This window comes from Penicillium daleae (assembly GCF_028827525.1).
Source record: "Penicillium daleae strain IBT 16125 chromosome Unknown utg000007l_segment0_segment0, whole genome shotgun sequence".
In the NCBI taxonomy this organism is placed as follows: domain Eukaryota; kingdom Fungi; phylum Ascomycota; class Eurotiomycetes; order Eurotiales; family Aspergillaceae; genus Penicillium; species Penicillium daleae.
In genome coordinates this window covers 3,424,874-3,439,213 of record NW_026623155.1, presented here as the reverse complement: position 1 = coordinate 3,439,213, position 14,340 = coordinate 3,424,874, and the positions used below count along the sequence as shown (strand labels likewise).

The window sequence follows — 14,340 nt, the reverse complement described above, 5'->3', positions numbered from 1 at the left end:
TTTCCACTCGTTCTGTTTTACTCGGATTTTTGATAGCAGTGTAACCCGCACTTGTAATCTTGCAGTTACTCTATGTTCAGGACACGAATACAGACCCAATCTATTCAGATCACGACCGCCTTCAGTATCAACTTGGAACTCCATGGCACGAAGGGAGGAGAAACAACAAGACAGCGAAGGAACGGGGAAAAATGAAAACATGGGCCCCTTTCAAACATGGGGAGGTACATTTACGTTTTCAGCCCTATTCTGCCATACACATGTTGACCATATTTCATGTTATAGGCGTCGCTCAGGAGTATGCTAGGAAAGTCCTTTCTCACACGGAGACGGCATCGGAGCAGTCATTATATGCGGGTGACGACTTTGGAGATTTCGCAACTTTCCTTTGGCAGCCGTATATCTACAGACCACCACGGCTGAATTCCACTTTTCCCGTAGTAGAGCCGACTCGCTGCTTCGCCTCGTTATACAAAATCTCTGATGAAACGATGACCCATGTCCCATTTGAGACAGTAGAGAAGTTTGAGGAGCTTGGTCAGACAGTCACACCCAATAGTGACTCCTTTTCCTTACTCTTGTTGCGTGGTTATCCTTGTGCAACATGGTTAAATGTTTTAGGAGCGAGGTTCAATATTGACCCCGAGTTCTTCCGAAGACATCTACTGTTTGAATCGAGGCCTAGAAGAAAGACCTTGAAGCACACCGCCATGCAGATCCTTCCATCTTGCTACTCGGACATGCTGTCGTTACCGGTCACCACCATTGGCTTGCAGAAACACGATATGCAAACCAAGCACGACCAGGAGCAGTTAGATGAGCTGCGAAGAGATTGGTCTAAGCGGATGAGTACCTACACGAGGAAACTTGCTCTATTGAACTCTCCCGATATGGCCGCAGGCCATCCATTTGCTCGAGACGTCTCTGTCCACAACTTTGACTCCTTTTCGTTGGAGCAAACAATCTCAATCTACATCCCCCCTGCTTGGAAAGGCCGTTTAGGTATTGTCTGGCATGATGGTTTGCGACAATTAGGCGAAGAGTTGAAATGGCCATGGGAGACTGGAACTGGTGGCACTCGGGCGAACTCGTTTCTGAAATATCTACCAACACCGCTGCACCGCCCCGGAATCTCCTTCAACGGCAGAAGCAAAACACTCAGCAACCAAGCCGAATCCATCAAACCGTCAGCAAGGGTCGACATTGTCTTGCGAGACTACCTTCGGCACATCGATCTAGCGCGTGCAGTTCACGATCCCTTCTACGCCTTGAGCCCGTTCTTCAATTTGGCAGTTTCGTCTGAAATGGCAATACTAGATCTTGTCGATACCAAGATTAGAGAGGAGCTCAACCATTCTCATCTAATTCACAATAACAATCTAACTCTGTCGAACCTACTCTACCACCAGCAAGTCCTCCGGCGCCACATTCGAAACCTCAAAGGGACTATCGGTGCCATCGAGTCGTTATATGAGCGAGATCTGTCGGAGAAAACGTCCGATAGCAATGTCAAGGGCTCTAACCCACGGAAGATTGAATCTATTCTGAGAGATTACCGCTCGGCACTTACATACGCGGAAAGCCTAGCTGCTGAATGTGTGCAGGGGATGACCATCACAGCTCACAATGCGACGATCCGCGAGTCCGAAAAGGCCATTGCCGAAGCCCAAGGTGTGACAAAGCTTACTAAGTTAGCTGTCTTCTTTGTGCCTCTATCATTTGTAGCTTCGGTGTTTGGAATGAATGTGCAAGAGGTCAATCCTGGCAGCAATCCGCCGTTTTGGTCGTGGGTTGTGGCATCTCTTGCCGTGGGAGTTATTACCTGGGCACTGTTCAAGTATGATGAGCTACAAGACTTGACTAGGAGAGCTTGGATGAGTTCCATTCGGAGGATGTATAAACCGCCTGCAAGAAGCGATAAGCTAGGATTAGATCCCAGGGTCTGAATGCAGAATTCCCTCGATTTTGAGTCATTGCAGCATGGTTATTACTCTAACAATCTGTCAGACTATGCAGTAGTGTTTCTTGAGTCTCAGATCATTGTAGGCCAGTGTGATAATCGTGAAAATAATCATGTAGGTTGTGCGGTGTATCTTATGAGGGATTCTTTACATCGAAATTAAGCTAGTACCATTTGCGTCTCGCTTTCGAGGAATCTGGATCTTTTTCACCGCTGGTTTGGTAGCCTCATCTCTGGTGTTCAAAGGAGGGGTAATCAGACGGTATCTGCTTCGATTCTTCAAGCATTAGTTTTTGCATGACTAGTATCACCTTGTTGACGCCCATTTCGCTCTTGTGTCTTTTCCTAAGAAGTTGGTGGGACCATGACCTGGGTGACCCTCTGTAGTAATCGCTCGCTCTAGGAGACTACCTAATTAATACGCTTAAAATCGGATATCTCGGTCGGAGTCTAAGCAGATGGGGGCGCAGAGAACGCTGATCAAAGTTGATCGACCAAGACTCATGTCCACGAGCTTGTCTGTTCTCGTAGCCGCCTACAGAAATCTACGGAACGATGAGCACAGTAACACACACGTACACGCGTCACATGGCACGATATGCACTGACTTGGGCCGGATTCGCCAGGGCGCCAAGTTTGGGCAGCAAGAGAGTGTGTTTTCCCCGCTCTCACACCGCCAGCGAGAAAATACATTGTTGGTGGTTTCTCGTCACGGTGTACGAGGTAGTTCAGCGGACGATCTCCTTTTCTAGAAGAACCTCAAGATAGAGTTGGGGAGATAAGTTGCAAGAATTTCGCTAGCAGGTTAAAGGTCATTTCCACTGGCCTGCATTTGTTGTGGTTAGCTGAGTGTGCGAATCAATTTAACGAAGCCCCTCCTCCAGTACACCTTATAGCACAGGGGACCAGGCGTGTATCAAAGCGGCATAACCCCCTAATTCTTTTCTAAAGAGCTAGCCACCCACGGCATTGACCACCCAACCGCCGCCATAAGCCCTCTGTAATTCTGTATGCCGGTGCTCCGATTGCACGGGCGCAGAGAGTTTCCTCATATGCCTAAGGGGATTTCGCCCAATCTGCACGTGATATATTACCCTAGACTGTCTCGACTCCTCGAGTAAGCTCTCTCCAATGTCTTGTCTCGTTACTGTTGTTCCTTCATCCTACTGATATAGCCATAAGCTCGTACCACGGGCCTTTGTCACAACGCTCATTTAGTCGCGGTACTCACGATGGCTGTCGTAGGCAACATTGACTTCCTCGCGAGGGACGTCTTGTATGACAAACAGAAACCTTACAGGATGAAGTTTGTTCCACCGTCCGGGTTTCCATGGTCAAATATCAAGACCAACATCCAACCCCAGAAGATCGAGGACATTCGGGGTCGCGAAAAAGATTTTTCTCTGGGCGCAAATGGATTCTCTCTGGAAACGTTGGACTCCGGCATGACTTACAAGGATTTTGACGACGAAGACAAGATTGTTCAAACATATTTACCAAATGTTGCCAAGCTCCTGAGATCCATGCTTAACCCATCGAGGATACAAATTTTCGAGTTTCTTGTACGTTGGCCTTGATATGCCACCTCTCCGTCCAAAACTAATGAAGCAGGTTCGGAAACGGGGCGAGAGTTTTCCACTAGCGACAGAGACTGCTTACGAAGACCATCAACCCACGACTGCAGCACACATTGGTTTGTGAATAACTCCTTCAAGAGGTTCATGTTCTAATATCCCGTCGAAGATATGACACAAGAATGGGCGAGCATTCTTGCCCGTCGCCTGAATCACAAGAGCGGAATACATCGTCTCCCCGGAGAGCACTATCAGTTCATAAAGTTTGTTGGCTTCTCGTTTTGCCTCTCACTGGCTCAGTCATCGCTGATTTTAATTACAGTGTTTGGGCACCAATCCGTGGACCAGTTCAAGATTGGCCTTTGGCCCTCTGTGACGCATCCAGTCTTAATCTGCACGCTCTCCACGCCGGAGACGTTGTGTTCCAGGACTTCCAAACAGAAAATTTATTGCTAGAACATCACCCAGAGCATCGCTGGTACTATGTCAGCGAGCAAATGCCCACCCAAGCATGGGTATTTCTCCAAGGAGACAGCAGGGGGCGTCAGTGTCAGTACTCTAGTCTTTTACGGTCCTTGAATCTTTGCTGATACTTTGCCAAGGTGTTCCGCATTCTTCTTTCCTTCATCCTGGCGCCCCAGAAAAAGCTCAACCAAGACAGAGTATTGAGGTGCGGGCCCTCGTCTTTACAACATGATGGATTCGCCTTATTGGAATCTACGGTGGCAGTCTGGAGTTTCTGTCTTTCTTCTTTTTTCACCAAGAAGCTTGTTTATGGCTAGCCCAGAAAATTAATAGAGTCCCGAATTGCACAGTAGTTTGGAGAAACACGCTTTTAAGAAGCTAGAGGGGCCTCTATTCCTGATACTTTTGATTGCCGGTGTACACAGGCCCGCCTTATCAATCGCGGGTTTTATGAGACACCTCTTGAGTGGGCAGGTCGCGGCGGAGACGCTTCGTATCCCTTGCTCTGTCAATTAGCAACCACACCATGAAACCGTTTGCAAGGTCTTACTCGTTGTCATAGTCACCTGTGTCATACAGGATTGTCACGTTGACCTCCCCAGCTGAACCTGGGACTGACATTTTCTCCCCAACAGCGGCACCGTAGAAGATATCCTTGTCGCTAGCCCTAGTTTTATTGAAGCTGTCACTAACAGACTTCCAGGGCTGCTCTAAGTTCGCTGCTCCTGGTTCCATGGTTCGGCTTCTTCTTTAATTCCCCTTAAATCGTGCAATAGCGATTGTTGAAGCGGCGCGTGAATATTCCCTCGAGATGCGGAATGCTTTGTCGCGTTAGACATCAGCGGAGTCCAAAAGCGCGAACGTTTACATTGGGTCGTTCAGTCTTTGCACGTACATAGTCCTGAGCCACCAAGTGAAAGGAGTGGAAGTGAGGTCTTCTCTCCCAGTTGCTCCAAGTTCTATGGATTAATTGCTCGAGAATGTCGTGGGCTCGATGAAAGGATATCAATGAGGTGAGGTGCTTTGGAAATGTGGGCGAGCTAGGTATTTGAACCTCCTCCTACACCGCCTCCCCAACCACCAGCCACCTATTTTGGGTAACATACCGCAGCGAATTTATGTACGGAGTACAATAATAACGTCGAGTACAAGTCTGAAACTGAATCAGCCTTACATCGTTTGATTGAGGTTGCACAGGAGTCATCGAAGAATGTTCGGCTTGATATAAATGTCCATATCAGAAAAAATGCTGAATTCTCCTCTACGTCGCCCACATGTAGCGCTAGTAAAGATTTACATTACATTACATATGACTTCTCCTGGCCAGCCTGACCAACAAGTAGTAGGGCCTCTACTTGGCCCTGGGAATGCACAGTGCACAGACACAGATTAGGTGACCCAGTGACCCTGTGCCAGTGTGACGTGGCCCCGAACACACATCTGCGCTTATCAGCCCAGTCCTCCTTTCCCGCCCCCTGCCCAACCCCCGCGACGCGCTCCAGGAAGTGACGTAGGTACTGGGCTACCTATCTACTCATCGCGGGCATCCTGCTTGACCAATCGTAAGCATGAGTTATGTACAAGAGGCTCGTAGTATCGACTTGATTTTTGAACTATTACTACGAGTTGGGATGCCCCAGGTTCATTCCGTTTAGTTGGTCCAAAATGAACTACAGTAGTTAATGGACTATCAATTTGGCAGGTATCAATATTCTTCGGCAAATTATTTCGCTAAACTCTTTGTTCCGCATGACTTTTCCGAAAGCGAGGATCCGTGCCTCCTGGTGCGTGTTTCACGACTATTGTCTGATTGGTTTTATGTAGGCTCGTCACCTTGTTGGAATCAGCTTTCTACCTAAGCCGCCGCATACGACATGGGCAGGGGTGTAACCTTCTCGAGCGGTTCAAAATGTGCGAGTTTGCCTCATCGGAGTCTATAGGCATGTGTTGGCACTATGCGCCTCCGCTGGTGCTGCTACTACTACCAGGTCGCTGTTTCCTCTCCTGGATCCTGGGAGATGTGAATTTCAATCACTGCCTGTTTGAGCCACCCACTTCTCACCTATATGCTCTTCCTACAACACCTAAGCTAAACTGACGGCATAGGGAGCATAACCGATCGGTATGGCTCGGCTTCGAAGCTCATCGTCATCAAAGCCGACCCCCACCTTGCGGAAGCTCAAAGTCGTCAAGGAGGGTACCAAGAACATCCAGTAAGCCCCCTATCCCCCGAAACTATATGTCATACAGTGTCTCATATATCTCAGCATCATTCTTGTGCCTGGCGTAGGGACCCTTGCCTGTGACGACTGGTCCCTCTACCGGCACCAGCCTTGGACCGACTTCTTCGCCTCACTGGACACTGGGGTTACCATTCACGCTTACAATCATGGTGTGTCTCTGGAGGACCGCTTCTCCTGGCAGCAGCTCCTAGACGAGGGAGAAGAATTTCTCAAAAAGCTTCAAACTTTTGTAGACAACCAGAGGGTAATCTTTACTTTCCTCATTTTTGCGCTATTTACTAAGAATAATATCAAGGAACCGCAACGTCTGCTGTTTATTTGTCATGGCCTTGGCGGTGTCATTGCCAAAAAGGTACCGATCCATCTCCAAGTTGATAACCAGGAAGATTTTAATAATAACGCTCATATCGGAAAGGCGCTGTGTATCGCCGGTACGCATAACGACCGGTACTCTGACTTCTTGAACACCATAGCTGGCATTGTGTTCCTCGGTACTCCGCACCGCCTCGAAGGAGTGACCGAGGACGATTTTGGTGATCGACTTGCCAGCATCTTAAAGCTCGATACTCCCACTGGAACTACACTAAGCCGTCAGGCCCTCGCACGACTAAGAGACGCCCGCGTGATGCTCGAGCTGGCGGATGATTTCGACGAGACGAATATACGTGTAGAGATGCTATCAATCTTTGAGGAGGAATTGACTCAAATAAAAGACCACAGGCCTTTGGTACCCAGGACGAGGAAGATCATTGTTCGACCCCAAGTATCTTGATGTTCATTGCTTCGATCCAAGCTAACTCTAGACTTCATAGGTCGTCGACGAGCTTTTGTGTTCGATTGAGACAAACATGGAACGGAGACTCGGCGTACAGCTTGGCCACCCCCAACTTCCGTCTATGCGTGATGAACATGGGAGTTCAATATCCCAGATAAGGCTCTGGTTGGCGTCAATAATCTGCCCACCAAATGTACAGAACCAACTTAACAGTACGAACATTTTATTCCTAACATCGTCCATCCGAGTTACTGAACCAATGCAGACAGAGCTCACGATGTGCAAAGTTTAACGGCGGGCATGACGAGCAATAGGTTATTCCTGAACCAACCCCATCAACGTGAGTGGCATAGATATACCAAACCATCCATCGCTAACATTGCGCCTCAGCTTCAACCCGACAGGCTGCCAGAACCGGAGTCTCTGGCTGGCCAGAGCCTAGGGCGTCCTCTCACGTTAATGCTGATTCGAGCCCAGAACAACAATCTCTCGAGGCTCTCCTGGAGAACTTCTCCGTGCAACAACTTGACCCCCGAATACCTTGTTTAATGATGCACGCCTATGCGAGGAACAAGGACTTTTACGGAAGACAAGATGTTCTAAGCAAAATCGATGATTGGCTTCTTCCTGCAAATGACCAGATGCCATCTTCACCGCCCGATCGAATACATGTGGGAATACTATGCGGCATGCATGGTCTCGGGAAGACAGAAATAGCCATCGAATATGCGTTTACTCGCAAAACCCGCTTCGACGCTGTACTCTGGATCCGAGCCGATGACTCGTCCAAACTTGAATCGGACCTTACTCAGATCGCTATCCGTTTGGGCATCCAGGACCCCAACGAGCCAGACAACCAGGTCACCAATCGAGGACTCGCTATTGAGTGGCTGTGCAACCCGTTCAAGATAGACCATAGTACTGGGGAGCGTGTACGCGCTTCCTGGCTGGTCATTTTCGACAATGCCGACGAACCTGACATCCTGGCACCGTATAGTGACATCGCTCATAGCGGTGCAGTCTTGATCACTAGCCGCAGCCCCCTCTCGAAGACGAGTTTTTCGCACCACGCAAGCTCTCTCGATGTCCAGACTTTCGATATAGAAGATGCTGGATTGTTTGTTCAAAAATATACAGAGATTGAGGGCCATCTTGAAGAAGCCAGACAGGTTGGCGATCGACTAGGTGGCCTGCCTCTTAAGCTAGCCCAGATGGCTGGTATAATTAGGCTTCGATTTCTAACCTATTCCGAGTTCATGAGGATCTACGATGCCGAAGAAATTCACGAGATGGAGGTTCAATCACTCCGAAAGCCGGCTCGTGGACAGATTTCAACAGTCTTGGAGAAGCTGTCGGATGCCGCACGAGCAATTTTGGAGGTTTCATCGTTTTTGGATCCAGACAGCATCCAGGAGAAGCTCTTGACAACCCACGCTACTAATGTGGACATACCCTCGTACCCCAAGAACGAGGGGGCGTTTTGCATGGCTCGGGGGCAACTGATCGGATCTTCCCTTTTCCGCCATAACCAGGAGAAGGCTGAGTATTGGATGCATCGCTCAACGCGGGACGATGTGCGTGCCCAAATTGAACCCGAACGAAAACGAAAGGTCTTTTCAAATGTGGTCACCATGGTCGCAGCTGCCTGGCCGGTTCAAGAAGTTGAGGGTCATGATGTCACACTCTGGAATACATCAAAAGCACTCTATCCACATGTCCTCAGCCTGGAGGACGCTTACAAGAAATACTTCAAGCAAAAGGAATATCTTGACGGCGACTTTCAATTTGCTGAACTTCTCAATCGTGCTGGATGGTGAGTGGCCGTCTATTATATCGAGTCACTCCCGTGATGCTGACCCTTTTGAAGGTACAAACACGAACGCGGTGAATCCCCTATCATAAAGCCTTTATTGGAACTGGCCCTGGACCTCTGCAATCGCAGTACAGCGGTCGATCACCAAGACTTAGAATCCGACATTCGGCACACACTTGGAGGAGTCGCAAGCGGGACGAACGACGCAGCTGGCAGCATGATGCATAACAAGCGAGTCCTCGAAATACGCTTGGCCATCGCAGAAGGAACGGGCACAGTTGACGAGAAACTTGCCAGCGCTTATAACCAGATGGGCATATCGTGGGTGATGGCCGGCGATTACAAGAAGGGGGAAGAACATTTTGCGACGTCTGCGCAGAAGTACGAGAAGATCCCGGACTATACCAAGGACAAGCGCTCGCTGGCCCTCGTAAATCTTGGTTTAACGTACTGGCTCCAGGGAGACTTGACGCGGGCGTCGGATGTGCTAGAGATGGGCCTCGCAGATCGAGAGGAAATTTACGGACCCATGGACAACCATTGTTTCCGGTAAGTGATCTACTCTAGTTTTACCCTGCTGCTAATTTCCCGCGTCGCTAACGCCGTAATCCGTGCTGGCAGGACCGGTCGCTTCCTTCAGGCACTCGGAAACGTGCGGTTCTCTCAAGGCCGGCTCAAGGAAAGTGAAGATTTTCATCGACGGGCCCTCAAGCAGTATCAGTCCACCATCCGCAACCGCCATCATCGAACTGCAGACGTCTGCCACAAGATGGCACAGCATTGCCTTCGCAACGGGCTTCTTGAGGATGCCATCGTGTTCATCGACCAAGCCCTCAAGAATTGGAGCGTTGATCCAGGAATATATGCTCGTGAGATAGCGCGGACATCATTCCTGAAGGCTAAGGTGCTCACAGAAGCTGGGCGGGAGAATGATGCAGCAAAGTTGTTCCAAGAGGGAGCATCCATGCGACACAAGATCACGAAGGTGTGGCGAGACAGCAAGGACCTGCGAGAGGAGGACTTTGATGAATTGGTCACATTCTGGTCAAAATAGACCAAAGACTGCCAATATCAGTACTCGAGTCATCGGTCAAGTTGTCATCGTCAGACACTATGTATTCCTATTTTCATTCATTTCATGTACCTCACTAGCTATTGAGTCACCCTTTAGGAGAAGTGAGTTGACTAGACTATTAGCAGGAGCAGTATCTGCTAACAGTCAGAATATAAGAACATAAACATCCCAGTATCATCAAAACAAGCGGATTGATTAAGAGTTAAAGTTGACGAGTGTTATGGATTTCCATGTAGAAAAAGTGCATACAGTAAAACACAGGTCAGGTTCAGTGCTTCTCATCGCCAATATCTCTGGAGGTACATAATTCAATCACAATACTAAGAATATATCTACGCTGTTTAAACACGGTTACTGCAGCTCTCTACTCTAGAAGTGAGGCGTGAGTCTGGAAAAAGTACAACGGACTAATCGCCCGTAGCTATAGTATATTCGAGCCCTTTGGAATTTTCAGGGTGGATACTGAGGGGGACAGCTCGTTGATGGTGTAAATAGTTTGTTGATCGAGAGATTGATTACCACGAATTCCGCGAACGTATACGAATTCCGCGCGCAATAAAAGTTCAATTGCATTTTTTCTTTTTTACTAGTCCTAGAGAAATATTTTTATTAATTGCTAAATAATTTAGGCATGGTGGTGGGTGGCGGTAGGTGTAGATACTTGGAAGTTGGACCACCCTAAACCGAAAGGGGTAGGGTGGTCAATGCCACGGTTAGTTAGTTAGTTAGTTAACTTAACTACTCCGTAGTTAACTCGTTAATGAGTCCTGGTGAGTAAACAGTGGCTGATTGGTCACTGAGCGATCACATGACTACACTGATTTGCTCACTGAGCCTGAGCCTGATCGCCCTCATTAAAGCGGCGGCAGCCCAGACAGGAAAGCCCCACCCGGCGGACAAAATCCGGTGTATATAGGTACATATACAACAACCATCGGCTATATTGTCCACCTTGAACATGGAAAAGAGAAATAAACTCGTCGAGTATCCAACTCCATAATTGAATTTGATGCTAAAATGTCCCCCATCATACGCTATGTACAAAAGCTAAAAAAAAGGAAAATTATCAAGATCTAGACCGTACTTTTCTCGCTTCAACTGTTCATTTCTTCTGCAGCTCCTCCCGCAGCTCCTGCTTCACTCGCGTCACAGTGCCAACACCACCGTAAACCACGCCAGTATACATCATCGCGACCGAGGCACCAGCCTCCAGAACCTGCTTCGCCTGCTGGCCAGTGGTTATGCCACCAGAAGCGAAAAGCACCTTGTGCGGGTGGCTCGCTGCATCCGCAGGCACATTCTCACCATCAGCAGGACCATTCTGTTCGGTCGCCTGCGAAGGAGGACCCTGGTCTAGCATGGTTCGGTAACGGCCAACGAGCGACACCAGTCGGCCAAACAACTGCGGGCCTGAATAGCCTCCAGTCTCCTTGAGAGTTTGTTGCTCGTGAGCGGGAAGGACGAAGCCCTTGGGCAGTGGCTCGGGGCGGCGGTTTGTCGTGTTGCCGACAATGACACCGTCGACGCCCGAGTTCCAGACTGCCTCGCAGATACCGGAGAGTTGCTCGTCCGAGTCCTCATCGGGGCTGACCTTGACCATGACGTAGGGCTTCGTCTTGCGCTCAACCTTCTTGGCGGCGCCCACGACGGCTGTCAAGATTGTAGTGAGCGGGGCCGCAGCCTGGAGGTCGCGCAGGCCGGGGGTGTTGGGGCTGGAGACGTTCACGACAACAATGTCAGCGTAGCGCGCGACGCGGTCGACGCAGTAGACGTAGTCACGCGCAATCGCGTCAATGTCGCCGTCGGGGGTGAGCTTGTTCTTTGCAACCTGTACAGCGAGCAGCTTGCCAGGGACCAAACTACCGGGGGCACGTTGGCCTCGCCGTCCAGCACGCGCTGCTCGGCGAGGTCGTGATCGCCCAGGCCGACAGCGTAGGCGAAATCGCGCACACGCTGCTTCAGGACGGCGGCCATGTGGTCCGCGCCCTTCGAGTTGAGGCCATAGCGGTTGATCATGGCGTGTTGCGAGGGGATACGGAACACGCGAGGCTTAGGGTTACCATCTTGTGGCAAGGGAGTAGTTCCACCGACCTCGACGATGGCTGGGCCAAGATCGAGCAAGGGATCGGGGATATCGGCGTGCTTGTCAAGTCCGGCAGAGATACCGATGGGGTTGGAGAGGGTGTATCCGAAGACCTGGACATGGATAAATTAGCATTAGATCGATCGATTCGTAATGCAGAAGACCTTAACATCGCGGGTAGTCATACCTCAGTAGCCAAAACACCATCGCTGTCTGGGTTACCCCGTTCGCGAGGGTGAAGCCCATACTGATAGAGGAGCTTCAGAGTGTCAACACCGATATGATGCGCATCCTCCGCATCCGGGAGCAGCTGCCGGATCAGAGGAACAACGGCGTAGCGGTGAATGCTCGCTCGAGTATCCGTTCCATAGATATAGCCCACCAACAAGACAACCGCCAGAGAAGTACCATACAAAGCTTTCCGGGACCCACGGCCAGCTTTCTTAGGGATCTCCTTCGAAGCCTCCTTAACTGTCTCAGCAGCTGCTTGCTGCACCGGCGCCGACTCGGAAGCATATCGCACCGCACCGGGGTAGCGCTTCGGAAGCAGCGTCGATGGCTGCCGAGACCAGCGTGAAGCGGAAGGCGTGCGAGCCCGGAGGCTGGCTCGCCAAGCGATGGAGGTGGCGCGCGACGACATATAGGGCCAGGCAGGAGGTGTGCGCTCAATTGGCCTTTCTCGACGGGTATGCGCCGGATTGGACCTGATCGAAGGTTAGTCGATCCAATTCCTTCACATCTTGGTTGCCGTGAGTAATTGCAGGTAGCTCGAGGTCTGAGACAGACTAGCTTCGACAATGAGCTAGCTCTAGATATTCCTAGAGGTTGCAAACTATAACTGAGGAACAAACTTACAGTAATGGCTTGGTTTGAGGTTCTGCACCTTCCTTGTAGATCGGAGCATCGTAGGGCGGAATCGGGATCTTTTGCAGATGCAGGCGGTGAGTGGGGCATCCGGCAGTTGGAAGCGGTGAAGCAAAGAAGTATAAAGTCTACCTGGGTATATTCTTTACTACTATCACATTTTTCTTTACAAAGGGTGGCTGAATAGAATGGAAATAAGTATCACTTACGGAAAAGCGTAAATCTCAGCGCTAGATTCATCTTAAAGTGCATTTGTGACCTAAATAGACTAGCAGTTGCAACTTGGGTTTAGGTATTCCGTTTCAGGCCGAGTTGATGATTGATAAGGACCTGGACATGTTCTTAACTTGATCATATGTGTGAAGCCTCGGCGTCTCTGTACATTGTCTACTGCCTTTAGGGTTAATCAAAAAGTAAAAGGTGCGCTCCAACTTTCCGTTCGGCCACGCTAACCTTGTCGGCATATGCCTCTGCACGAGGTCGTCATCTGAACACCCGTGCCTTATGAGCGCTCTGTTTTGGCGGATATCCCTGTCTTGTAGCCTCCTGTCGTTGCCGCACCTTGCAAAATCCGTACCTCTCAATAAATACGGAGATGCTGACCAAGGTCGAATCTGAAACTCGTTCGCTGGTGCAATAGTGGGTTGAGAAGTTCGCTGAGCTCTTGGTAGCAGCAAGACAAAGGAAGGAGCTCGATCATTATTGACTTACTGCTCCCATTTCTCAAGACATGAAAGCTTATGAAGTCGGTGATCTTCTCAACAATGCTCTCGATGGCTATTTGAATCTCACTGCACATTGGCAAAGTGCGGTGGGTAGTGAGATAAATGACAGTGGCAAGGGAATTGAGACGGTGAATTGTTTGCTTGAATGTGATCCTAATCAACAAAAATAGTTAGATCTGACAGACACGATAGCGTTGACGAGTCATACAAAGCCTACTATGTAACCGTCTGTACCTTCTTTGCCGGTTCCATAGTAAGAGCCCATGTTCGGGGGATGGCCGGATTCAAGTCACCACAAGCCTAGAGCGACAACTGTCTGGACAATGACCTAAATCTAGTTTTGAATTCCCAATTCAAGAAAATGTCGGAGACCCCATTGATACTAGATTATTCCAATCTTCACAATCCAGTACAAGATGGTTTAGTCAGGCCAGCGATCAAAGCAAATGTCACAGTCCTTCATCTGGAGGCAATTGAGATAAAGCGGTACTGGGGAAAGAATCGTAGCCGAAATGCGGATACTCGGGTATCGGTGCATTCAGTTGCATATGCGGGTCCAAATTTGATCCCATAAGTGCAGATCGTGTCTCTGGAGTAACAACATCCGCCATATCAAGCATAACCTCTGCCCCGTAGGAAATGTCTTGTCCTGGGAATGCAGGAAGCCAGACGTCCAATCCATTCGGATCATCTATTAAAGCATCATCACGTCCTGGAAACCCGAAGGAATCGTCTGCCGACATTGATTTCGGGTAATTGTAAG

General features: G+C 49.5%; 6 protein-coding genes across 6 annotated transcripts; 3 read left to right on the top strand and 3 right to left on the bottom strand.

Annotated features, from left to right (window-relative positions):
• Nucleotides 1–260: 260 nt before the first annotated feature.
• N7458_008418 (uncharacterized protein) lies at nt 261–1,946 on the top strand (the record flags this gene model as incomplete). The annotated part of the gene is made up of 1 exon (XM_056911800.1): nt 261–1,946. One exon carries the CDS (start codon nt 261–263, stop codon nt 1,944–1,946), a length of 1,686 nt encoding a protein of 561 aa, XP_056764626.1.
• A 1,246-nt stretch (nt 1,947–3,192) lies between these two features.
• On the top strand, nt 3,193–4,231 carry N7458_008417 (uncharacterized protein; the record flags this gene model as incomplete). The annotated part of the gene is made up of 5 exons (XM_056911799.1): nt 3,193–3,522; nt 3,572–3,653; nt 3,704–3,797; nt 3,857–4,083; nt 4,137–4,231. 5 exons carry the CDS (start codon nt 3,193–3,195, stop codon nt 4,229–4,231), a joined length of 828 nt encoding a protein of 275 aa, XP_056764625.1.
• A 203-nt stretch (nt 4,232–4,434) lies between these two features.
• N7458_008416 (uncharacterized protein) lies at nt 4,435–4,734 on the bottom strand (the record flags this gene model as incomplete). The annotated part of the gene is made up of 2 exons (XM_056911798.1): nt 4,435–4,498; nt 4,550–4,734. 2 exons carry the CDS (start codon nt 4,732–4,734, stop codon nt 4,435–4,437), a joined length of 249 nt encoding a protein of 82 aa, XP_056764624.1.
• A 1,389-nt stretch (nt 4,735–6,123) lies between these two features.
• Nucleotides 6,124–9,884, top strand: N7458_008415 (tetratricopeptide repeat protein; the record flags this gene model as incomplete). The annotated part of the gene is made up of 7 exons (XM_056911797.1): nt 6,124–6,212; nt 6,267–7,005; nt 7,055–7,229; nt 7,283–7,357; nt 7,408–8,830; nt 8,885–9,379; nt 9,452–9,884. 7 exons carry the CDS (start codon nt 6,124–6,126, stop codon nt 9,882–9,884), a joined length of 3,429 nt encoding a protein of 1,142 aa, XP_056764623.1.
• Nucleotides 9,885–11,007: 1,123 nt separating this feature from the next.
• N7458_008414 (dihydroorotate dehydrogenase 2) lies at nt 11,008–12,628 on the bottom strand (the record flags this gene model as incomplete). The annotated part of the gene is made up of 3 exons (XM_056911796.1): nt 11,008–11,733; nt 11,769–12,101; nt 12,176–12,628. 3 exons carry the CDS (start codon nt 12,626–12,628, stop codon nt 11,008–11,010), a joined length of 1,512 nt encoding a protein of 503 aa, XP_056764622.1.
• A 1,398-nt stretch (nt 12,629–14,026) lies between these two features.
• Nucleotides 14,027–14,320, bottom strand: N7458_008413 (uncharacterized protein; the record flags this gene model as incomplete). Its single annotated transcript, XM_056911795.1, has 1 exon — nt 14,027–14,320. The coding sequence occupies one exon, from the start codon at nt 14,318–14,320 to the stop codon at nt 14,027–14,029; it is 294 nt and encodes a 97-aa protein (XP_056764621.1).
• Between the last annotated feature and the right edge of the window lie 20 nt (nt 14,321–14,340).